This window comes from Durio zibethinus, chromosome 2 (assembly GCF_047325235.1).
Source record: "Durio zibethinus cultivar Kanyao isolate XHJ-2024 chromosome 2, ASM4732523v1, whole genome shotgun sequence".
NCBI lineage: Eukaryota > Viridiplantae > Streptophyta > Magnoliopsida > Malvales > Malvaceae > Durio > Durio zibethinus.
This window is the reverse complement of record NC_143163.1, coordinates 8,726,641-8,754,425: the sequence shown is the minus strand read 5'-3', so window position 1 is coordinate 8,754,425 and position 27,785 is coordinate 8,726,641. Positions and strand designations below refer to the sequence as shown.

The following is a 27,785-nucleotide window of genomic DNA, read 5'->3' as shown; positions in this document are numbered from 1 at the left end:
AAAAACTACATATCCAAATAGATTCTTAGAAAATATGTATAATGTAAGTGTTAGTACCAAACCAGGCTCACCCCGGACCATGAGTACTTCTATCTGTCTTCCATATCCAATAAGATTTGACGTTCGAAATGCCCGCGTAGCCGTTGATAATAAACCACCACCATTCAGATAAGAAATAACAGGAAAAAAAGACAAGGTTAAAGCAGAGTGAATAACAATGGCAATGCCTAATTTTCAAATGAGTGATTGCTCCTTCCTTAAGTTGTCTTTTCGCTCCTCGCCTTCTCTACCAAGCATTTATGGTCTTCACTAACTTTTTTTGCCCCATATTATGCATTTTAAGTGAAGTTACTGTTGTTGAGTTACTATTTTTGGAAATGTTGTCGGTTTAAATGCAGTTGTTGGATAGTTATGAAATAATTTTCAGTTGATTAAATGAAGGTACTTCCTTAAATAGTAACAAGTGTCTTTAGTCATATCTTAACTAAGGCATAATTGAATGCGCATCCACATTGAAAGCTTATAACTTGTTTCATTGCGGGGTTGTTATTATTAATTTATTTGCAAGCATTTGAATTTTTGTGTGTGGGAATATGGCTAGTCTAAAGATCGATGATTTAAGTGATTGAGTGAAATCATCCTGATTTGTGCAGGTATATATAAAGGCAACTGGTGAAAAGAGGCAGAAATAGTAACTGACCAAGGTGCAATATATGTTACATCAAACAAGGGCCATAACTTGAGAGCTGTTGTCGAGGAGACTGTCTCAGCTACTCTGAATAGGTGTGTGTCTGTTTAAAACTAAAGTTTAACTGCAATGATATTCGGATACGCTTTATTAATGGTACAAAGGATTTTATGTCTAAACCAGTTTAAACTGTTGTGTGTGTGGTCCAGCTCCATGCTTTATTTTTTTAAAGTGGCGTGAAAACAGAGTAAGCCACCAAAGAGAGAAAAAGGTTATAGTCGAGTGACGGTAAAAAGAGACGGAGAGGTACTAGTTGGATCAAGATTGGATCAAGATGTTGGATGGAGATTTATTAGTGATTCGATTAAGTTAAACTTTTGCTAATATATATATGATTTAATGTTTTATATTTTGTACGGTAGATATTGAAGTTAAAGTTTTTTAAAATCAAATTTACAATGTCATAATGTTTTTTGTTAGGAAGACTCAATTTCAAGACTCGAAAAAAATTTACAGAGTCGTTATAAATATTTTTTAATTAAGTATGACTAATCATTCAAAATATCATCTTTTAATAAAAATCTTAAAATTATTTAAGATTTATTAAAAAATATTTTGATCTGTGAAATTAGAGTTAGATATAAGAATACGATTATAAGTAAAAAACGTATTAACACTCTTACATCGCTTATTCAAAGAATGGTATTAATTAAACATATGTTATTTTTTAATTTTAATAGTATGATCAATATTTAAATTAATTCCCTAAAGTTTATTCATGAAAAATTTTTATTTTTGTTTTTTTTATAAAATTTATTATTTAACATTTTATAAATTTTTAACACTTTAGTAGAATTTATAAAAAATATTTTAAGTCAAAAAAATTTTGAAAAAAATTGACCATTCACCAAATTTTCAAAAATTTCATGCAAAAGTATTTTTTAGGGTTAAATACATAATTAGCCCTTGAACTTTCAAATTTTGGTCGTATTGATACCTAAAATTTTTTTTTACCACATTGGTACTTGAACTTTAATTTCTTAAGCCAGTTTAACTCCATTAAAAAAAGTTAACGTGTTGTAAATGGCCAACCAATTCCACATCTTTAAACTGATTTTTTTTATGTCATGACATATTGGCCACATTAGATATCAACCTAAAACAAAAAAAAAATAGCACTTTTATTTTTTAATTGAGATAAAAAAAATTCAAAAAGTTAGCTTCTCTAAAAGTTTAAGAAGAAGAAAAAGAAATAATTGACAGAAACAAAGAGGAATTATAGTGTGAGCTTGAAATCATGTGACTTCTTTTGGGTATTTAGTGAAACTACTTCAATGTTTTTGTTTTTTTCTTTGATCCTTTTCAAATGACAGAAAGTAGATTTACCTCAAATCAAAATCAATAAATCATTCAAGAAATACAAACATCACAGAACCTAATCCAATACAAATACTATTAAAATACAACATTCAACCGATCAAAAACCATAAAAAACCAAAATCAAACCAAGCACAAATACATGTTAGGTTATATAGACAAACCTAAAATCTGCCTCTTCTGAAATCTATAGATTGCAAACAAATGTCCCACATTTTGAATCAATTTATCCCTTTATGAGTCAATTCTAATGTTTCATTTTCAGACCTTTAACCTATAACATCACTAATCTAAGCCCTTAATTTTAAACCCTAAATTGATTGCTCTAAACACAAAACCCCTAATCAATTGCACTTTTTGAATCGATTGCTCTAAACTCCCAAGTTTAACCCATAAATCGATTACCCTAAACACAAAATCCCTAATCGATTGCACTTTTTAAATTGATTGCCCTAAACCCCCAATTTTAAACCCTAAATTGATTGCCAAACCCTAAATTGATTGAACTTTTTAAATCGATTGCCTTAAATACCACACTCTAATCACTCAGTTTGAAATGAATACAAAGACTTAATCTCAAAACCTAATCCCTTAAAAATCATCGAGTTTTTTTTTTCTTTAAGAAAAGCTACTTGTTTCAACTTTTTTATCTTGTTTAAAAAATGAAACTATTAATTTTTTTTAAAGTTAATATCTAATGTGGCTAATATGTAATGATGTGAAAAAAAAATCAAGTTAAAGACGTGAAATTTTGTTAATAACCAACATTATTTGATTGGCCATTTAAAACATACCGGCTTTTTTTTCTAACAAAGTTAACTTTTGGGGTTAACTAACTTGCGGAATTAAAGTTCAGGTACCAATGTGATAAAATTCTTTAAGTACTAATGTGACCAAAATTTGAAAGTTTGGAGACCATATATGTACTTAACCCTATTTTTTTACTCACAAACATGTATGATTTAAAGTAATATAAATTATTTATTATTATCATTATAATTATTTATTATTATCTGATCATCTAAATAAAAATCTTATTTGTAAAATTGATTTTGAGATCCCAAAAAATCATTTTTCCTATGAACTAATTAAGGAAAATAAGACTTTCAAATTTCCTTAAAATTTTCATTTAAGAGATTTATTTAAATAAATATTTTTATTTTTTTCATTATTTATTGTTATTTATTGTTTATTTACTTATTATTTATTTATTTCGATCATTTAGAAAAGTAATTTTTTAATTGTCCAAACTATTTAGGGAAATCTAAAAATATTTTTACTTGCAATAATTAAGAAAACTTGAACTCTTTGCAATTTTCTTTAAAAATTACATTTCCAAAAGATTTATCTAAATAATCCATTATTTTAATTCATTTATTATTTGTAAAATTTTATTCCTAGCAAAATAATTTCTTGAATTATACAAACACTTTGAGGACACTTAATAAATATTTCACTTGTGATAATTAAAAAAATGAAAAAAATTTTATTTTTCAAAGAATTTATGAAATTTTGATATTTCAACTTTTTCCTTGATTTATTTTTACAAATATCTTTAAAATTTTATTTTCATACAAATTTTGCTAAATATTTTTTCACAACTATTTTATTTTCCATATAGAGTTCACTCAAAAATAAAATAAAAAAATAAAAAAAGCAATAAAAATAACAAAAATATATATAAAAATTTTTTTGAGTAAAAAAATGAAAAAAATAAACAAAATGATGAAAATATCGAAAACGCCTCTGGTCAGCGCTAGTTAACGGTTAGGTTAACGATTAAATTGTTCAGTCAATCAGCGTAAGCCCTTAGTCAACAGCTTCAATCAGCTCAATTCGACTTGATTCTTGGCTCGACTTGGTGACTTAGTTACAATTTTAATCAAAACGAGATTGTTTTGGTTATGCTATAAATAACCCAAAACACCCAAATTTTTTATTTTTCTTCTTTTCCTCATTTTCTCTTCTTTTTCTTCTTTCTCTCTCTCTAACATTCTCTCCCACAACTCTTCTTCTCCTTTTCTAAATGATTTTCAGCCACCAAAGTCATTATGGCACTTTCACCAACAATCACCGATGTTGGAAAATTTAAAAAAAAAAAAAAACCAAAACAATCCTTTTCATCTCCTCTTTCAATCTAACGATTCAGATTTCCTTAAAAAATTCTTCTTTTCCATAAAAATTGAGAAAAACTCAGATTTACTATCGCCATCACCTTTGATGGCTACCAAACTTTTACTAAGTCTCCTTCTCATATTTCACTACATTTCTACCATTGGGATTTCCCAAAAAACCTCTAAAAAATCATAGATCTGAACTTTGACCTAAAACTTTAGGCCACAAAAAATCACCTTGTCATCGTTTGATGGGCCTGAAATTTTAGTATGTTGCTCTCCTTTCTAGCTTTCTTACTATCCAAAAATTAACTCCAAAACCCTCGATAACACCTTAAATATGAAGAGACAAAAAATTTTCTCTCTATCATCTTTTATTTTGTTGGTTTCTTTTTTTTTTTTTGTTGGTTCCCCGAAAAAAGATGTGGATACTTAAATACTTTTGTTGTTTATGATAGGTGTATTTTGGCAGAATGGCAATAAGGTTATTAAATACCTTATCAACCAAAATTGCTCCATTTCCCTTATCAAACTCTCTCTGTTTGATGAACATTGAAGCTTAATTTATAAAGCATCCAAAATTTTAAATGTTAGATATATTGGGATTGAAGAAGAACTTTTAAGATTTTGTTGGACTTTGAAGTGCTCAAAATTTTGTTGTAGAGTTTGGAAAATGGTAGTGACAGGCATATTCAATGCAATAAATACATGAATGCTAGTAGGAAAAAAGGAAGAAAAACTTTCTTGCAACTTGATTTCAATTGCCATAGTTGAAAAAATTTTAACTTCTTTTTTTTTACCTTTTTTATTATTAATCAATAAAAATATATAATAATTAGATCTACTATACAATAAACATAATCAAAGTACCCAAATCAATTTAAATTGGACACATCAAAATCGCGAATATTATTCGATCCATTTTGATCAACCAAAAAAAATTAGATGTCACAAATGTAATTCAAATCCATTTTGATTAACTTGAAAAAATTAAATGTCTACGACTATCTTTCTTTACACATTACTGAGAATCAGTAATAAGACAAAGATAAAATATAACAATTTTGTCTAGGAAGCCTGATTTTGATATTTCAATAATCCATTATTTTTTGCTTATTATTTGTAAAAATAATTTTTTAAATTATCCTAACACTCAAGTGAAATCAAGAAATATTTTTTACCTATAAAAATTAAGAAAAATAGAATTACTTTTTTAATAATTATTTTTAGGATTTTATTATTTTTAAAATTTTATTAAATCTAACTAAAGGCAATTAAACTTTAAAAAGCTCCTTTAACCAGAGGTTATGACACTTAAAAAAAAATTCTAAAAGGTCTTAGAGGTTATAACATTTGTTCTTACAAATCATACCTAATTTTGAAAAAGCCCATTATCTAGAGGCTTTTAAATTTAAAAAACTTCTTTAACCAGAGACTATGATACATGAAAAATTCTTCTAACCAAAGGTTATGATATTTAAAAAAAAACTCTTATAAGTAGAAGTTATGATACTTAAAAAAACTCTTTTAACCAGAGGCTATGAGACTTTAAAAAAATTCCTTTAATTAGAGGCTATGATACTTAAAAAGCTCTCATAACTAGAGGTTATAAAACTTTAAAAGAACTTTTCTAACCATAGGCTACGAGATTTTAAAAGAACTCATCTAACTAAAGGTTCTGAAACTTAAAAAAAAACTCCTCTAACCATAGATTATGATACTTAAAAAGTTCATCTAACTAGAAGTTATGAGACTTTAAAAGAACTCATCTAATCAGAGGCTATGAGACTTTAAAAAACTCTTCTAACTAGAGGCTATGAAACTTTAAAATATTCTCAAAGGTCTTATAGATTATGCATGTTGGTCTTACAAATCATACCTAATTTTGAAAGAGTCATTTAAGTAAAGGCTTTTAAATTTAAAAAATTCCTTTAACCAAAAGTTATGATACTTGAAAAACTCCTTTAATCAGAGTTTATGATACTTTAAAAAATTACTCTAACCAAAGGCTATGAGACTTTAAAAGAACTCCTCTAACTAAAGGCTATGATACTTAAAAAACTCATCTAACCAAAGGCTATGAAATTTTAAAAGAACTCCTCTAATTAGAGGCAATGATAATAGAATGATTCCTCTAACCAAAAGTGATTTTTTTTAAGGATTCCTCTTACCATAGATAATGGGATTTGAAAGATTCCTCTACTTGAAAATAAATTTGAATAGAAACTTAGATATTGCCACCGAGTTAAATGTAAAATGATTTCGAATATCACCACCAAATAATTCGTAGATATCACCATTAAAGAGAATAAAAAAGTCTTCGGATATCATCACTAAAGGATTCTCGGATATCACCACTGAGGAAAATGCAAATTGACTTTCGATATTGCCACCAAAAGATTCTCAAATATCATTACCGAGAATAAAAAAATCTTCGGATATCACTACTGAGGAGAATGAAAAAGTGATTTCGAATATCACCACTGAGAAAAATAAAAAATAACTTCGAATATTACCATCGAAGGATTCTTGCATATCACCAATGAAAGATCCTGATTAAAGCTCAAATATCACCACCTAGTGAATTTGATTAATGCTCAGATATCACCACCAAAAAAGTTTTAATAAAAGTTCAATCTTGAATACTCGAATATCTCCACTGAGTGAGTTTTAATAAAATTTCAAATTTCACCACCAACAAAATTTTAATGAAACTTATATTTGAATACCCAGATATTACCTCCGAGTGAATTTGAAAATTTGAATTTTAAATACTTAAATATCGCTACCAAAATTTAAAATTTGGTATTATTATCAAAAAACCCTGACACATTTCTTAAGAATTGTTATTCATTGTTTTTCATCCATTTCTATATATTTTTTTCAATATTTCTTCCTTTTTTTAACCTTAACTATTCAAATTTTCATTATCTTTTCTCAATATTTACAAAATTGTAAAGTGTAATTATGATGCAAACATTTATTTTCAACAAACGATGCAAATGCTAATGTTTTTATGAAATGCAAGAATTCATGTCATGATGGAACTTTTTCATTATACAGATAGTTTATGCCAATGCAAATGTTAATGTTAATGTCAATGTTTTTTCCTTGAGATGCAAATACGAATGTCTTTTTTGGGATATAGACGTAATGATGCACATACAAATGTCTTTCTTGTGATACAGATACAATGATGCAAATATGAATATCTTTCTCATTATGCAAATGCAGTTCATGATACAAATGCAAGTGATGTAAATCTGAATGTCTTTTTTGAAAGACAGATGCATTACAAATACAAATAATCAACTACTATAAAACCAATGCAAAGTCTTTTTGTTTTATTTCTTTTTTTTTTCTCTCAATCAAGAAGAAAGTCTCTATTCAAGTTCTTATCATTCAAAATTTTATTCATCATAAAAAAAAAAGCTAAAATAAGCATAAAATTGACCCACATAGTTTTCAAAATTAATAAAATATCAAAAGTGTATTAACTTTCAAGCCTCTTGAAAACTAGTGACTACTATTTAAATTGAGCATGAGTGGGGTGATTAACAATTCAACTCTTTTCACTGATGGGTAGATCTTATAGAGGACTTGATAAGGGTGGTAATGAAAAAGGGATTACTCATTATTCCCTATTTTAGTTGAGCTCATAAAAGATATAATTTTTCTAAAACACTTTTTTTTTCTTGAAAATCAAGCATAGTTTGTCACTATTTCAGTTCCTTAACATGATACTTCAAGTGTGTCAAAATTGGCTATTATTTTTTATAAAAATTTCGAAAAAGAAAAAGGTTTGGCTTTCGATTTTCACTCATTCAAGAGATACAAAGTCTTTAATGGATATTGATATCTCAAAAGGTTTTTCATCATGAATTTTTCTTCTAGATAGACCCTTTAAAAAATTTAGAATTCTTTTAACCCATCAGGAATGGTTGTTCTAGCTCTAGGCTACCCTTTTAGGGTTTTTACCTGAAAGCTTCATTTTATTCATTGTCAACGATTCTGTCATACACAAACAATTCACGGTAATCAAGAGTTTCTAACAAAGAGGGACTTGGTAAAATTTCTCCAGTTAATAACAGGTATATACAAATTTTTAAAGACATATATATTCAATTCGAGTGTCCACGTTTAATCAAAATGAATTTTTAAGATATATAATGTAGGTCAAGGTTCAAAGTTCTAAAAGAATGGATAAATAGGCTTAAAATATGTTCTTGAAAGTAATTAGACCAAGGATCGTATTATTTCTTGTAGAGCAATCCTTTTGGATAAAAAGACATGTGTCTTTTTCTTTCTTTGCTTTCTCTTATTTAAAAACATTCAACTTTGACTCCAATGTTTCACTTTTTTTAATTCCATCTTTTTTTTTTTCAAATATGATTCTAACTTGGAATTTGATTCATTCACTTTTTATTCCAAATTCCCATCTTTGAGATACATGTTAAAAAATCTCAATCTAAGACATTTTCTTTAAGTATGGCTTTATTGCCAATGATTCTGAAGGATGTCCCTACTTTACCTGCATAGTGTAAAGTATGATCCTTGATTGTGGTTTATTTTAAAAAGAAAAATTCAATAAGATCAAATGGATAGCAAGTAAATAATTTTTTATATGTGAAGAATTGAGAAAAACGACCAACCATCATCTAAACTATGATCAATTATATTTAAAAACCAAGTCATTGAAGAAGTAGGTATGTAAGGCTTTTTTTTATTTTTTTTTTCATTTTCATGTTGGAATCACTTGAATATCTCAAATGCATGATGTAACCATCAATCAATTTTTTTTACGTGAATGATGCCCCCATCTTATTTACCTACTCAAAAGAAAGTTCATATGATGATGAAAATCATGTTATACGAGGTGTCCTAAATGTCACCCGCAAAGTTCACAAAAAAGCTCATTTTGGTTCCAAATTATTTGGCTTATTTTCTTAAAATTAGGCAAATAGGTCTTGGCATGAAACAATTTGTCTTAAGCAATAAGGAATTTTGATCTTTTTAGTCAATGTACCTTAAGACATGAAACTAAAATGGCTTGATGGAGAAGGTTAAAATATTTTTCATGGCTATGGTCATCAAAAGGATTTAGATGGTTCAATCATTTCAGTAAAATTTTGACACACATTAAATTACCAATTAAAAAAATTTGAAAGAGTATCATACTTGACTTCTAAGACTAAAAATAAATTTTCAAAATTAGTCTCTTTTGTTCATTGCCCAAATAAAAGCTTAGCTTTTGGATAATGTGAAAATTAGGTTCATGAAGCTCAAAAGCATACCCTTCAAAGTATTAGACTTATTTAGGATTTGAATCAGAAAGTGTTTAGCGAAAATAATGATTTTTTAGGTAAACTCATTCCCAATAATGATCACCAATTAGTTAGAGACTCACAAAAAAAAAATTTATGCCATTTGCTTTATTCTCATCATCCAAAAATCAAATTATGTGAGGCTTTTATTCCAAACAATCTTTTCACAAATAGAGAATTGTTGCACTATTTTTTTTCAAAAATTTATTTATGCAATGTCAAAGTATAATGTCAAACATATACGAAATCCAAACTAAACAAGAAAAGCCTATTTCATTGGCATAAAAAATTCAAATTTAATGCATCAAAAATAGAAATGTCCTAAAAAAAAACCTAAGATGTATAAGGAAAGTAAAATGTTAGTCTTGCAAAATTTTCTTTCTATAAAAAAAATAAAGTTCAAAAAGAATTTTACCCTTTAAGGCATACATTGACAAATGTACCCTTTTTCATCGGGATCAAATGCAACAATATTAAAAAAGATGAAACATGCATATACACTTGATCGATGGTGCATAACAAGTTTTACAGTGATAAATCATGTGTACGCATGATTGACGGTGTACATGAAATGCAATTTTTACAATGATACATCATTACATGCAAGATTGGTGGTAAACAAGAAATACAACAATAGTTACAATGATGTTGCAAATGTATGCAAGATTGGTGTTGTACATGAAATAAAAAAACAGTTGCATTAAAGTATGCAATAATGAGACATATTCATACCAAATGCAACATATCTGCAATGTAGGTTCAATGAAATCATTTTTTTTTTAAATTCGTGTTACTTACAAAAAATAAAAGATCTTAAATTCACAACTTTTATTTTTGTTGTTTTTATCTTATGCTTCTTGTATACCCTTCTTTATTAGATTATACACGCAAGGAACATTTTTTTTTTTTAGAAATGAAATAGAAATAAAGAAAATAACTCCATTTCTTCGAAGTTACTGAAAAAATTGTTCTTGTTTTTACAATGTAACATTATTTGAAACAAACTTTGAAAATACTAACAATTGAAAAGACAAAAGCAATCTAGAAAAAATCTTATAGATAAAACGAAAATTTTTATTCTTTTATATTTTTAGAAAAAAGAAAAAATGTATTCCTCTTTAGAAAATGGAATGAACAAAAATAACCTTTTCTGTTTTTTTTTAAATGAGAAAATTTACCTCTTTTTATTTCTTAGGAAAATCGAAGAAGCTAATTTTTGAAAATGCAATATGATAAAAAAGGATAATACAATACAACTTTTTAAATTAAAAGAAAATTACACAACCACAAAAAATTTACAATTAAATCTATATCTTAGACAAGAAAATGCAAATAAATTTTTTTATTTTATTACCTTTGTTGACAATCTCTATGTTATGATATAATAAAAGTTTTCTCATTTATCCTAATTTAAGGTATAATCTATAAAAATGGTATAGCTTTATCTAAGGTTAGTTTTTAAAGATTTGCTATATGCAAGGTTTGAAATTCAACAAAAGCTAAAAAGTTCCCAAATTGATTCCTACTATCATCCACTTTGGACTAGCAAGGCTTTCGATCTTTATCCATAATGAGTTACTAACAAAAAAGGTTCAATTTGAGTGAAAGTATTTTGCTAGCCAAAACAAAGGTATTATAACCTCACGAAAACATAGGTATTCTACTCCATCCTAGAGAGACAGATTTGGGAACTTAGGTATAAAGCTCATACATGAATGCAAATATGTACATGAGAGAGTAGGTAATGATCATTAATAAAAAAAATCCACAATCCAAACATTTAATAATTTATTAACAATAACGGAAAACAAGTAAACAACATAACATAATTAACAAAATTTAAATAAAATTATAAAATTTTATGAATTTCAATTTTTTGTTCTAAAAAAAAAAAGAGAATTAAAATTAAATATCAAAAAGACCATAATATTAGAGTTTAGATAACAAACACTTAATTTTGGCCTAACTCTTAAATTTACCCAGTGAAATCGCCAAGCTATTATAACAAATTTTCATCCAAAGGACTCAATCGCTAAACTTGAAGAAAATTTATGGAGTCACCACTTATCTCTTTTAACTAGATGTGATTGGTCACACAAAATATCATCTTTTAATAAAAACTTTAAAGTTAATTTAAGATTTATTAAAAGATGTTTTCATCTGTGAAATTAGAGTGAAATCCGATAGTACAGTTATGAGTGAAGAATGTATTAGCATTCTCACATCGTGCATTCCAAAAACGATACTAATTAAACACATATTATCCTTTAATTATTAGTATAGTCTTTTCAATATTTAAATTAATTCATTAAAGTCTATTCATGAAAAAATTTTATTTTTTTATAAAATTTATTATTTAACGTTCTATAAATTCTCAACATTTTGGCAGAATTTATAAAAAATATTCTCATTCAAGAAAATTTCAAGAAAATTGACCATTTACCAAATTTTCAAAAATTTCAAAAGTATTTTTTATTCACAAACATGTATGATTTAAAGTAATATAAAGTATTTATTATTATTATTATTATTATTATTATTATTATCATCATCTAAATAAAAATCTCATTTGTAAAATTGATTTTGGGATCATCCCAAGTCTTCAATGAAATCTTAACAAATCATTTTTCCTTGGAAGTAATTAAGAAAAATAAGACTCTTCCATTTTTCTTAAAAATTTCATTTAAGAGATTTATTTAAATAAATTTTTTTATTTTTTCACTCTTTATTTTTTATCATTTATTTATTTTGATTGTTTAGAAAAATAATTTTTAGATTGTCCAACTTTTTAATGAAATCCAAAAATATTTTTACTTGTAATAATTAAAAAAAATTGGATTCTTGTAATTTTCTTTAAAAATTACATTTCCAAAAGATTTATCTAAATAATCTATTATTTTAATTCATTTATTATTTGTAAAATTTTATTCCTACTAAAATAATTTTTTGAATTATCCCAACACTTTGACGACAATTCTAAATATTTTTTCACAACTATTTTATTTTTCATATAAAGTTCACTCAAAAATAAAATAAAATATTCACAAAAATAGAAATAAAAATAACAAAAATATATTAAAAAAGTAAGTAAAAAACAAAAAAATAAATATGATAAAAATATCGAAAATGTCCCTGATCAACGCTAATCAACAATTAGGTCAATCATCAAACGATTCAGTCAACTAGTTTAAGCCCATAGTCAACGGCTTCAATCAGCTCGACTCGACTATATGACTCAGCCTAGTTCCTAGCTCAATTTGGTAGTTGAGTTACAATTTTAATCAAAATGAAGTCGTTTTGATTATGCTATAAATAGCCCAAAACACCTAAATTCTTTCATTTTTCTTCTTATCCTCCCTTTTTATTCTTTCTCTCTCTTTCCCCCAAAACTCTCCTTCTCTCTTTTTAAATGATTTTTGATCATCGAAGTTATTATCCACGTCGCCGTTAGCCAACAGACATCGATGCTAGAAAATTCTTAAAAAATATCATGATGCTCTTTTTCATCTCCTCTTTTAATCTAATGGTTTAGATTTCCTAAAAAAATTCCTTTTTTCCACAAAAATTAAGAAAAACCAAAAGCTAAAAACTCAGACCCACCACCACCGTCACCTGTGATGGCCATTAAACTTTCATTGAGTCTTCCTCTCACCTTTCACTAGATTTTCACTTTTGAGATTTCCTAAAAAAAAACCTCTAGAAAATCATAGATTTAAATTTTGACCTAAAACTTTAGTAGACCTAAAAACCACCTTGCCGTCATCCAATGGGTTTAAAATTTTAATAAGTTGTTCTCCTCCCCTAGCCTCCTTACTATCCAAAAATCAGCTCCAAAACCCTTGAGAACGCCTTAAATTCAAAGAGAGAAATTTTCTCTCTATACCATTTTTAGGTTGTTTGGATTTGTTGTTGTTTTTTTTTTATTGCTGTTGGTTCCCCAAAAAGGGATGTGGATCCTAAAATATTGTTTGTCACTTGTGATTGGTGTATTTTGGTAGAATGGCAGTAAGGTTTTGATTGCCTTCTTTTTCAAAATTGCTACCTTTCCCCTATTTAAATTACTCTCTTTGTTTAACGAACATTGGAGTTCAGTTTATAGAGCATTCAAAATTTCAAATGCCAAATATTTTGGGATTGAAGAAGAATTTTTAAAATTTTGTTGGATTTTGAAATGTCTAAAATTTTGCTAGAAAGTTTGGAAGATGGTGATGGCATGTGGTATTCAATGCAATAAATGCACAAAGGCTAGTGGGAAAGGAGAAAGAAAAACTTTCTGACAGCTTGATTTCAACTGCTAGAGTTGAAAAAAATTTTGACTTCTTTTTTGTTTTTACTTTTTTTTTATGATCAATCAATAAAAATATATAATAATTTGATCGAATATATAATAAACATGATCAAAATGCTCGAATCAATTTAAATTGGACACATCAAAAGCACGAATATTATTCAGATCCATTTTGATCAACCCAAATAAAATTAAGTGTCAAGAATGTAATTCGAATCCATTTTAATTAATTCGGATAAAATTAAGTATTTACACATAATATATTTGTTTAGTCACCTATTTGGTGAGATTTCTTCAATTGTCTTTCTAATTATTGTTTAGTTCTAGTTTTAGTTAAAAAAAACTTTTTATATCTATTATTTGATAGTATAAATTTTTTTGGTGATTTGTGGTTTTTTCTTTCTACAGTGAAGGATTTTCTATATAAATTTTGGTTTACTTTATTTTTTTTATATTGTTAATTATTGATTATTATCTATTTACTGTAGATTTATTACGATATATTACTTTTGTATTATTGTATTTATCGCTTCAAACCTAACAGAAACAAGTGAAACAAAAACTATAATTTGAAAAGAATTTTGTCTATAACATAAATAAGATCATTGCTTTCATATTCATCTTTACCGAGACGTGCTTACTCAAGTTTACTAGAATTATCATATTCCCTTGCCAAATTAAAAGGAGCAATAAGCCCTTTTGACTGGAGCAGAAGAATTATCATATTATGTAAAGCAAGTTAACACGCCTTAAACAAAATGGATTGCTGGGCAATTAAGTAGCCAATAAGCCCTTTTGCTCGAAGAACTTCCAGAAGATTATTAGTTGTTTGTAGGGGAAAATGCTTACATTGCTCCATTACTTCTGCAGAACAGTTTCTAGTGGTATTAGTGGGGCAAGTTATTATGCAGGATATTTTAACACTGTGAATCGCTCTCCAGATGGACGATGTGTGGCTGTCTCAAGCCGTGGTAACTTTTATCTTACATGGGAGTCTGGACAGTTATAATTCCTTGGCATAGTTGTTTTATAGAATTTACGGGACTTGCCTCTCTTTTGAGATCTTCATACAGTCGTACTATATGTATGTAAAGTAACACACAATATTATTGATATGTGGAAAAAAAAAGTAATAGGAAAATGCTCGATCATAACCAATGTTATTAAAGCTGAAACAATATAGTTTGTTGGGCTAAAAGCCTCAATTCCAATCATACCAACAAAAGTAAAATCAAACAATAAATCAAACACTCAAGAGATAATAATTTAACGTGGTTCGATCCAATTAACCTACGTCCATGGATGAGAAACAAGATCCACTAGTTGTAGAGAATTACAAACATACATCAAATCATCAACCTCACTCAAAGATCAATACTCATAAAACACTCTTAATCTCCTCTAGTCCTATGAAGTATTTTCAACCTAAATAAACACAAACCCAAACTCTTGTACACTATTTCAACATAACTAAACACATACCTATATGCTTCCATATATCATATCTATGTAGATCATCTCAGTCTCCTTTAGTCCACTCACAAACAAACATACACACCCATAAGACATAGAGCTCCAATACTCTTATGGGGTGTCTATCCCATAAAATCTTATAACTTTCTTACATCTTTTTTTTATACCTAACCCTGTAGAGACTTTACCTATTTATAACCATACAAACTTACCCATTAAGAATCTCTCTCCTCTTAAAATTCTTCTCCTGTAAGTCAAACTTACCTATTAAGAATCTCTTTCCTTTTAGAATTCTTCTCTTGCAAGTCAAACTTATCTATTAAAAATATTTTTTCTCTTAAAATTTATCTTTTACAAGTCTTCTTGTCCATCCAGCAATATCTAACAAATCTCAAACAAATCTCCAACAAATCCCAAACAAATCTCTTATGGGATTTGAGTCAATATTCCCAACAATCTCCATCTTGACTCAAATTTCATCAAATCATTTATCTTCATGCTAGACATGCTTGGCTCCACCTATAATAAAAGTCACACAATCATCTTCTCTTGTGTGTCTTCACACTTCATACAAACTGATCTTCAATCCTAAAAACTTGAACTCGAACTCTTCTCTTGAATCGAGCTCCTCTAAGCTTACTTTTTTTCATGAGTTAAACCAAGTTCTTCTCATATCACGAACTATCGGCTCTTCCCACATCTCGAACATTCAGCTCTTCCACATCTCGAACCTTCGGCTCTTTCCACATCTTGAATCTTTAACTTTTCTCACGTTTCGAACCTTCAGCTCTGATATCACTTGTTGAGGAACACCGCAGCTTTGATACCACTTGTTGGGCTAAAAGCCTCCAATCTAATCATACCAACGGAAGCAAAATCAAACAATAAATCAAATACACAAGAGACAACAATTTAACGTGGTTCGGTCCAATCAACCTACGTCTACAGATGAGAAACAAGATCTACTAGTTGTAGAGAATTACAAATATACATCAAATCATCAACCTCACTCAACAATCAATGCTCATAAGACACTCTCAATCTCCTCTAGTAGTATGAAATATTTTCAACCCAAACAAACACAAACCTAAATCCTTGTGCACTCTTTCAACATAACTAAACATATACCTATATGCTCCCATATATCATACTTATGTGGACTCTCTCAGTCTTTTTTAGTCCACTGATAAACAAACATACACACTCATAAGACGTAGAGCCCTAATACTCCTATGGGATGTCTATCCCACAAAACCCTATAACTCTCTTACATCTTTTTTTCATACCTAACTCTATAAAGACTTCACCTATTTATAACCATACAAACTTGCCCATTAAGAATCTCTCTCCTCTTAGAATTCTTCTCATGTAAGTCAAACTTACCTATTAAGAATCTCTATCCTTTTAAAATTCTTCTCTTGCAAGTCAAACTTATCTATTAAGAATCATCTTTCTCTTGTCCATCCAATAATATCTAACAAATCTCAAATAAATCTCTAACAAATCTCAAACAAATCGCTTATGAGATTTGAGTCAATATTCCCAACATAATTAACAGTCATGCTACTATATGTCATCGGGAACAATGTGGAAACCATTGCATCATCTTATTCTTTCCTGCATATATGAGTTCGATTGACTCTTCATTGGTAAAATATGAGGCCTCACTCTCTTCTGTTTCTTTATTCTCAATAATCCACATGCTCATGGTAGTGAATGACATTAACTGCGTGTACTTGGAGCAGAAGAATCTGCTACCTTTTTATCTTTTATTTTTATGTTAAAGATTTTATTTTTCACATTGTTTCTTATATTGTAAATACTGTTGCGTCCTGTGGCTAAGCAAAGATGTTAATATTGAACTGGACAATATTTCAGTTTTTCCAAAGAAAATTAGTGTGTCAGTAACAACAGTTTCAGCATATTATTTTAGTAAAATCACCCTTAAATATATTACGTTTTAATATATCTGAAGTGTATTGGGTAATACAAGCAAATACCGAAACGAGATTAACAACCTTGTTGCTAATTCTTAAGCATATGCAGCATACTTAATGAGCGTTATTGCTTTATAATTTACAGCCATTCTGCCAACCACATAAAAGTGCAATTGCAAGAAGAAACATGAAGATGGGATGGAGGGCTGACGGTAGTCTTTGGCTTCTTGTCGGTGGAGGACTTTTTCTTAGCAAAGACACAGGGTTAAGATAAGCGATGGTGTCCCTTACTAAATTAGTCACGTCAATGTTTAAAATTATCTTGAAGAAATTATAATAAGTTGTACAGAAGATGCAATTTCACCAAAACTTCTGGTGTATTAGAAAAATAGTTTTCACTTGAAAAAGTTGTCAACTTCCCGAAGGCTGAAAACCTGGGAAAAGTTGAACTAGTGAAAGAAGAATAATAATCAACATTTCCATTCTTAACAGCAAGTTCTCATGTTTTTCTTAGGCTTAGAAAGAATGCAGAAGTGGAAAATTGAAAACCTAGGCAACTATTTAAGGTTTTCCATATTAATTTTAATTAAGGATTTTTACTTAAAAAATTAGCATGAATTTTTCCTAAAAGATGTAATTGCTTACTGCTGATAAGCCTGATATAATAGCCATTGAAATTGATGGACTATGCAACACATGACTCTGTCATGAATGCAATCACATGCTACCTTTTGCACCATCTGTAGTACGGAATCTGAATATTTTCATCTCATATTATTCTTAATACAAACTTCAGCAGGTTTCATTTATGATTTTTTAATTTCCATTGACGTATACTTCTTGGCCTTGTTGTTCATTTTAACATCTGATGTTTCAGCTAACAGAAGATTTTGAAGAAGTTCCTGTACAATGTCTTGGCTTTGGCATTCTCAACTTTATTATCGATCAATGGTAAATATTCTATCCTTAGATGTTTGGCCATATATTTTATCTAATTCTACAGTGTGGTTTCTAGAAAATCTGGATGAGTGGTTGCAATATCCATTTACTGTGTCACTCATCTAAACCTTATGTGGAAACATGCCTATGCATGTTAGATGTTATGCAAATCACATATATGTTGCATATATTATGCATTTATGTACACATGTATACTGGCCTGTCCATTTATATGGAATTACTGGTTTGGCACATGATATGGGCATATCAAGATGATAATCATGTGATATATCCATCTAGCAAATTACATGAATATTGTTCTGGAATTTTGTTCTAAGGAGGCGCCAAATTCTATTCTACGGCTTCTTTCTACAGGGATAGAGTAATAGGCTTTTTTTTTTTTTTTTGTTCCTTCGGAATTCTGAACTGCATACTAAATGAACTTTTATTGTGCATCAGGAAGAGGCTTGGGCAGCAGGGGGCTCTGGGGTTTTGTTGACAATTACCGATGGTGGAAAGAAATGGACCCGTGACAAGGCAGCTGATAGCATTGCTGTAAATCGATACTCAGTGAAGTGATTCTAACCTTACTAAAGGCATGACTACCTTCATTTTTCTATTTTTGGTCTGAATGTGCAATTCACGGTTAAATTTTCTGCTGCCCTTATCATTAAGATCTGCTATGCACCTTTTGGTATCTAATATTGGAACTTATTAAATTCATGTTTCCTAGTAAACTTAAACCCGCGAGCCATGATGAAGTGAAACATTTCTCACAGAAAGCCTTCCCCATATAAACAAAGCCAAAAGTACAAGGAATTCATCAAGTAGGCTTGCACGTTCTCTGTTTTGCCCTTCTTCTCTAGTTTATCTTATATTTAGTTGTTATTCCATTTTTTTATTATTAAATGGAGGCAAACCTACTTTCTAACTTTGACTAAAATGTCCTTAGTTATGGCTTAATGGTTTTCTACCTATTTCTAACCCAGTAAGCCCTACTCATAGGATAATGCTTACAGTGTACCTTTTCAGTGCCAAATTCTGCAATAGTTTATATCTTTTAAACTGAATTACTATTAAAAAAAAAAAAAACTCAAAAAGTGAGGTAATAGTAACTGCCCAACGCTTTTGTTTTCCCTAAATCTTTAAGCTTCATATTAGATCTGTATATCGTGTATGCAGGTTTATTAGTGATAAGAACGGATTTGTGCTGGGTAATCAATTGCACAACGTATTTACCTTTTGAACATAATTTTTCTCTTTGTATATAGTGTATATCACGTATTCTAACAATTCAACTGGAAGAGTTTCCCTGGGGAATCAAGTTCACAAGTTCATGGTAAACTTTTTGCTATGGGAAACGTTGGAATTGGCGTCAAAGTAACGGCATTTGTATTTGTGCAAGTAGCCAACAATGCTTGCAATTTATAGCTGATGACTTACGCTACTTTCTTGGTGGTGATATTTATTGGAAAATTAACACGTACATGTAGCACCCATCTCATGAACAAAATAATAAGTTTAAATCAAAAATAAAAATATATAAATATATTTGTTTTGAGCCAATTTAAAATAATTTATTTTAAACCTAATTCATTATCAAATAAATATTTATAACTGAAAGACTTTTGAAATAAGAAAAATCACAAAAAACTCTTTACTCAAAACTTAATCCAAAATCTAATTACACCATTTTAATAGTCTATTCACTTAACTATTCTCATGATGTCTAACTATCTAGGATTACTAAACCAAAACCAAATTAAACTCTTATAACTTTCAATGTAAGATTCTGATATTCAAGGTAAATCTCAATAAATCTTCCCATGATTTGAATAACCAAACAGTTCAACAGTATCTATAAAACTAACACGCTTGCCTTTCTTTTTTTCTTTCATCACAAGAATCTCAGTAACTGAGAACAACTTTCGATGTGAGATTTTGATATTCAAAGTAAATTCCAACAAATCTTCCCATGATTTGAATAACCAAACACTTCAACCAATGCCTTAAAACTGTACTTTTTATTGTTAGCAACCACAATATCTTTATACTTCTTATTCTCATCTAACTCCACAAAGTAACTCATATTATTGTAAACATAGACTGTAGCAGTTGAATTTAAAACTTAACTTTTATCATCTTTCAAAGTCTAAGTCTCATCCACACTAGTTGTTAAAATGATATCATCATCATCAGACACAATAGCAGCAATATCACTCTTTCCTTCATCTGATTTTTTTTCATCATTCGTCTTTTTAAAAGCAGTCATATCCCTTCTCAGCTTTTTGCAGCACACTTGAATATGTCTTTTTTCATCACAATAATAACATTCTATATCACTGTAATCTCTGTATCTTAACTTGGATCTTTCCCTTGATCCATTAATCCTCTTTATATCTTCCCTCGATTAAAACCCTTTACAGCTAGTATATCCCCCAAGTGATGAGTTTTGTGTTTCTATAAACCTTTCGTTCTCACCCAATAGGATAATTACATCATCCAACTTCAAAGTAAACTTACCCACCAACAAAGTCTGAACTAAAAACCTATAAGACTTTGGTAAAGATGACAGCAAAATTAAAGCTTTCTATTCATTTTTTTAACTCATCAAAAAAAATTATCAACAATTGAGAAACCAATTTTATTAAACCCATTTAAGTGATTATGAAGACTCGTACCTTATTTCTTTAAAGAATACAGATCCATCTTCAAATATAATTTTTTAGTTAATGACTTGAATGCATAAATACCCTCAAGCTTATCTTACAAACTCTTCGGAGTACTCTCAGTCAACATATTATACTTTATCTTTGAAGCTATGGCCAATCTAATAGTACTAACAATTTTTTTTTAATTTTATTTCAATTATCGTCAAATATTGTCTTAGGCTTACTTACTCTCTAATGCCTAATCCAACCTTTTATTGTACTTGAATCATATTTTGCCATAACATGAAATTATTTTTTTCATCAAATAACAGAATTTCAAATTTAGGCATAGGCATACTTGACATACATTCTTAAAACATCTTGAAATACTTGCTTCACGATCTCTTGAGCTTGCCTTTTCATCTCCACGAACCTCAAACCTCTGATATACTTCTGATACCACTTGTTGAGAATCATCACAATTCGATACCACTTGTTGGCATGCACATGCAGCACTCACAAACAAAATAACAAGCTCAAATCAAGAATAAAAACACACAAATATATTTGTTTCGGTCCAACTGAAAATAACTTACTTTAAACCTAATCTACTATCAAATAAATTTTTACAACTGAGAGACTTTTGAAATGAAAAAAGTCACAAAAAACTTTTCAGTTAAAACTTAACCAAAAATTCAATTACATCATTTTAATAGCCTACTCACTTAGCTATTCTCTTAGTGTCTAACTATATAAGATTATTAAACTAAAACCAAAATATCTTATTTATAAAGGTGAAATCCCCTATACTTTACTAAACTATCGGTTTGGGATATAAGATAACTCAAATTATTATAACTTTCAATGTAAAATTTTGAAATTCAAAGCAAATCCCAATAATATTACGAGAGATAAAAGATTTCATCAATGTGTTTTATCTTGTTTTTGATAAGTGTGATTATGTATTTACTATTTCCATTAGATTTTGCAAATGTTAAATGTATCAACTGCTATACCACTGTTTTTCAGCTGGTTATGTCAAATTAGGGGTAGTTACATGACTTGGACTTGGAAGACTATTTGAAAATTTTTGGCAAATCTCATTCCTTACACATTGCCATGGGCGTGTCACTCCCTGGGTTGACCAAATAAAGCAAATTGGTTTTGTAATTTATACGCTCTTTTGGCTTAGAAAATCGCGTTTCTTTTCTTAAGTTTGTAGTAACTCTTCTGGCCTTTTTTTTTTTTTTCAGATTACTTGTCGTTTTCTTAGTGTCAATTCATTATTTTCAGCTTTCTTATTTTTTTCCTTCTCCTTTTCCATCAGAAGAAGAAGGTGGCAGAGACCTCAGAAAAATAGGTAAAGATTAAGTGAAATTGCAGTCACCTTTGTCTCTTTAGAAACAAAAAATTATTTTTTTATGATAAAATTATCCCTATAGTGAATTATTTAATTATTCATGTTAAAATTACTTTTAATCTTTGATCACACAAATTTTATAATTTCAAAAATAAATGTACACATTGGATATGTATTTCCGGATATTTAGATAACTTATGAAAACAAAATACACAAATGTAAGTATTGTTTATTTGATATAAAAAATGTATATTCCTAAAGTTTTAATCTTTTTGAAATATATATCCAAAAAGTTTTTAATTTATTGGATTTGTATTTAGGAAAAATTTTAATCTTTCTTGAATTTGGATATGCATGTTTAAAAATATTAAAAATGTAAATGCAGATATTATTCAATTGACTATCTTGAATATTTTTTGAAAAATATATTTGAAATTTGATTGTATTTAAAATTCTATTATAAAAACAAAATATAATTGCAAATAAAATTTGCCAGAAATAAAAGTACAAAGACATAAATAAATATTGATAAAACTGTTAAATATGGGTTAGGTTTGGTCATTATCTTGTTAGAACATGTGATTGTGATTTTTTACCTACTAAAATATCAATTGGATTTGAAGATACTTAGGGGTCTTGAGTACATATGGAATTATTTCCCTTTAATTTCAATAAATTGTTTCATTTGCTTACCAAAAAAATTATTAATAAGAGGAAGAACGACCCTTAGCTCCTATAAAAAATTAATAATAATTCCGATGCAAGTAAATAATAAAAATTATTCAATGAAGCGTCGTATATTATCAAAATTAGTGATCAAGTCAACCATATCGATGAGAACAGACGAAAAGATTCAATTCGGAACTAATTATATGTTGAAGGTTTAATATTAAAATAATTTCACAGCTTTTATCTGATTTTATTCATGTCAACAAACAAATTCGGATCAAATGGCAATGATTTCAAATTTGTTTTTTCATTAATATGGAAAAATCTAAAACTCAATCGAATGGATACGTTAAAAAGAGTAACAAACAAGATGATCATCTATTTTTATTAAAAAAAAAAAAAAAACAAATTTTTATAATGATATATTATAAAATGCGTGAACAAAAATAAATTAGAGACGAGTTGTTTGATTTTGAGAAATGTGACAAAATATTAAATAAAAATTACTAATTTATTTTTTTTTTTTCATTTTATCTCGCACATGATAAATAAATAAAGATAACATTTTAATTTTCGTCCAAATAAAATATTCATTCTATCAATTTGATTAATTTTGAATCAAATTATATTATTTTATTTTTATTAATAGAATAAAAATTAGTAATTTTACAAATTAATTGATTAAATTTAATTCGTTAGTTCAATTAATTTTTTTATTAATCAAATAATAAATATATTTAAATTATATTATATTTTACTTTTAAATTTTTATATTTTAAATAAATTAAATAAAATTATTTAACAAAATATTAAAATATTATATTAAAAACTTTAATAACTTATAAAATAAAATGATCTATTTAATATAATTCATATTTTATATTTGAAATTTGTTATATTTCATTAAATTTTTAATTAATTTAATTTTTATTAAAAATTTAAAATATTTTAAAATATTTTCATTAATCAATCAAAATTAATTAAATAATTAATCTATTAATTAAATTAAATTAATTTTTTAAATTTTTTAATTAAAAATGAATTATGAACACCCTAACCCGTAGGATCGAAGCGGGGTCGAGTAAGCCAGCAATACCGACCGACAAAACGATGTAGGCGAGGGGAGCAACTGGGTTTCGGTGGGTAGATTGCTACACTAGCACGTATAACGCAAGCTGTTTCTCAATTAACAATTTAACAAACCAAAGTTTCCCCTGATTTCTTTTTTTTTTTTTTGGCTCAAATGTTTTTTTTTTTTTTTTATAGCACACCCCCAACCTTTTTATTTTTATATATTTATTTATTTCTATTATTATTTTATTTTCCTACCGCCTCCCCCAGAAATTGAAGGTTCTCTCTCTTTTTGTTCGTCATTTTCCTTTTCCTGAAAACAGAGAAGAGGATCTTTCATCCATTTTCCGGGAAATACTGGACGCAACGCCCCTTCCATTTTACTTGTAACTTATTTCCCCCTCATCCTTTCTCTTCAGATCTGCGTTTTTCTTTTCATAAAACGGATTCTTTTTTATTCAATTCGATCAAAAAAAAAAAAAGTCAATTAGTTTCTTTCTTTTAAATGCTCCATATTTTTTAAATTTCGATTCAGCTAAATAAATCAAGAACCGGAGGTCAAATATGCCAAAGAGAGGGAGTAAAGAAATTAGGGTAAAGAAATAGGATTTTTTTTTCTTTTTTAAGGAAACGGAGGATATGCAGATGGAAAGGGAGAGGCGGAATAGCATTGCAAATGGAGACTACAGTTACAGTACGAATGTAAATTATAGTAAATTTTGCAATGATTGTAGTGTTTTAGAGAAAGAAAAGAATCAAAGTTTGCCCTCTTCTTCGTTACCGGGTGCCGGTTTCATTGAACATCCTGTTTCCCGGTTCGATACTCTCGCTGGCGTCGCCATCAAGTACGGCGTTGAGGTAACTATATTCATTTTCTCCTATAAATCATACCATAGAGTTTTGTGTGTGTGTTTTCTTCTCCTTGTAAATGGGCTTGTTTGTATAATAGGGAAATTGACCAATGTTAACTTAGGAGTTAAATCTAATTATCTATCGGAGTGCTTTATCTTTTTTTTTTATTATTGTTTATGGTTTGTAGAGGTATTGACAAATTGTTGTTGTTGTTGTTATGGGTGTGAACTAATCAGGTAGCTGACATAAAAAAGATGAATGGTCTGGTTACAGATCTTCAAATGTTTGCTCTTAAGTCACTCCAGATCCCTTCACCAGGGCGGCATCCGCCATCGCCTTGCTTGTCCAATGGTTTCCATACACCAGGGTATTATGTCTTCTTTAATACTAATACTATTTTTTTTTTCCTTTTCCAATTCGTGAGCTTTACTTAAACTCTCTTTAACTTCGCTATTGACATGGCTGCTAAAATAATATGCATTTTCATATTTGCACCTGTGTATGTTAAGCTTCATAACATAGAGTGCACTTCGGAAGAATTTGTCAAGAAAATCTAAACTCAAGGAAAGATGGGTTTGTTATAACATTCAGTAAGTCATGCTTTATAGCAATGTCATCTTATAACTATGACTTGAATTGTTCTTTGGTTATGCCTTTTTGGTCACCTTATGATTATGACTTGAAATTGTTATTTTTGGGTTTGTTCTAACTTTACTTAAACAACTAATGCAATTTTTATTTGTTTCGTACGTGATAATGTCATAAGGATGTGTTTGGTATACAAGATATGATAAGATGGGATAAGATAAATTATGAATATGATTAGATTAAATAATGTCATCTTATCTTACATTTGATGTGTGTAAGGATTAAGATAGAATAATTTATTTATTGATCAAAATTATCCTTCTTTAAAGTTATACAATTTAAATTATTGATGTAATTTTTAGGGGTATAATAGGACATGTAAGTTTAATCCCATGAATTAAAGATAATCCTCTCCACTTTGGGAGGATTGAATCATCCTATACCAAGAGGATGATTAATCCTCCTTGTAATCTTATCATTTTCTTTAGATACAAAACAAACATAATATAGGATGATTATCATCCTATCCTATCCATCATCCTATGCACCAAACATTACCTAAGAACTTTAAGTTAGATCATAATGATACTAAAAATAATTAAGTGCATTCTTATTACGTCTTTTTTTTTTGGTCATTTAGAAATTCTTGTCCTGTGCTGTATCAGGACTGATAATGAATGCTTACTCATCCAACAACTTTTTCTTTCCCGAACGAACTGCAATTTGTGTGTAAAAATTACTACCCAATGTTAATTACATCACAGTAAGTGCTTTTAAGAATATGGGATGATGATGTTAATTCAAATTTTAAGTCTAGGATTTTAATGAGGATCCAGGTTAGCGTAGAAATTCTTTTTTTCTGTGTTGTTTCCTTACCTTAGCAGTATTTTTATACTTTTTTTCTATGTTGTTTCCTTACCTTAGCAGTATTTTTAATTTTCCTTTATGATGCATATAGTTCTTGAGAAGAGATATCCAGAAGCCTAAAACTTGCTAATTTTTGCGAGGAAACATTTGTGTGATGCTTCAAGAGTTGAAGCCCAATTGAATTTTAAGTGGTGATATGATGTTGCATTGTTCTTTTGCTACCATCCATGGCCAATGAAAGGTTTCGCTAGTAGGAGTGGTAAGGTGAAAATGGCATTGAAAAGGCATTATTTTTGCCCATGAGTCTCAGCAATAGTTTCAGAGCTTTTCCGGTCTGTAGTGGTAGTTTGCCTATGAGTCTCAGCAATAGTTTGCTTCAGATAGTGATAATCCTTTAGATTTGACGCCCTAGGGAATACTAAGAAATATTATCTAACAAGTTGGTTCTTAAATAGTTGATAATTAATGTCTCAGCGAAGTTGCTTAAGTATGTGTGAAGTTCTTTCTAACTTCTCTCATCTTTAAAATCCTGCAAGATGCAGCCCTGATCTCTGTTTCCTAATTGTGATAAGTTGTTTTAATTTACCTCACTATGTACGACAACTCTTTGCAGGCAAAGCAGTGCCAACCAAACCTCGGCACAACATTTGCCTCCTGATTTACTTGACTCATTCCAGTCTTTGAGACTGAAAACTCCTCCTCGAAGGGTCACCCCAGCAATGAGCTCATTACAAGGTTACTATGGCCTTAAAACAACAGCAAAAAAGGCTTTATCTGAAGGTTTTGAGATGGAAGTATACAGGAAAGGAGAAGCTCATTATCTGGAGGATGGTCCGTTGCTTAAACCCTCATCTGCTTCCAACCCACCTTTGAAGCTTCATCGGAAGTGCAGAAGCATAGCTAATGGGTTTTATGATGAGAATGGTAAAATCGTAGCAAACATCAAGTCTGCTGTAGAAGCTAAAGAAGGTGAAGTAGATAAATCGAATGAGAAACTGATCAGAAGACGGCAGAAATCTGAGGTTGACTTTGTTGCCCGTATCCCTGAAAGGCTGTTGAAGGAGGATGACACCAGCGGTGGAGGATTTTCAGCAATAACTGCAAAAGGCCTGGCACTGAGATCCAAAGCAGCAAGCAGCAGTAATTCAGGAGCCGATGGTGAGGTTGTGGGGTTCAATCTCGCACCAACAGGTCTTGGAGATGGTTACGTGGTTGATGGATTCTCTGTAGTGAGGAAGTCATCAAGCACATCGAATTTGCAAGATCAGGACAGTAGTAGTTTGTCATCTCTCTGGCCAGCGTCCAAATGGAGTTTGAAGCCTGATTTACAAGCACTTTCAACTGTAGGTATTGCAAGACCTATTTTTGATGGATTGCCAAAACCAATGTCCGCTCGTAAAAACAAAGCCGCGCTTGATTAGCTTCCTTCGCTTTCGTCATATTATTCCCATTTACATATCAAATTTTGTCTACAAGTTGTGAGGAATATATTATAGATAGAAAAAAAAATCCAATAATACGATAGTTTCCCCTAATTTATTTGAAATTGTCGATATATAAATATAAATATGTAATATTTGTAATTTA

At 29.0% G+C, this 27,785-nt stretch overlaps 1 protein-coding gene and 1 pseudogene across 1 annotated transcript; both read left to right on the top strand.

Annotated features, from left to right (window-relative positions):
* The first annotated feature begins 435 nt into the window (after positions 1 to 435).
* Positions 436 to 19,524, top strand: LOC111308100 (photosystem II stability/assembly factor HCF136, chloroplastic-like; annotated as a pseudogene).
* Positions 19,525 to 24,089: 4,565 nt separating this feature from the next.
* On the top strand, positions 24,090 to 27,785 carry LOC111309223 (uncharacterized). Its single transcript, XM_022908200.2, has 3 exons — positions 24,090 to 24,749; positions 24,980 to 25,110; positions 26,812 to 27,785. Exons 1-3 carry the CDS (start codon positions 24,531 to 24,533, stop codon positions 27,617 to 27,619), a joined length of 1,158 nt encoding a protein of 385 aa, XP_022763935.2. The 5' UTR covers positions 24,090 to 24,530; the 3' UTR covers positions 27,620 to 27,785.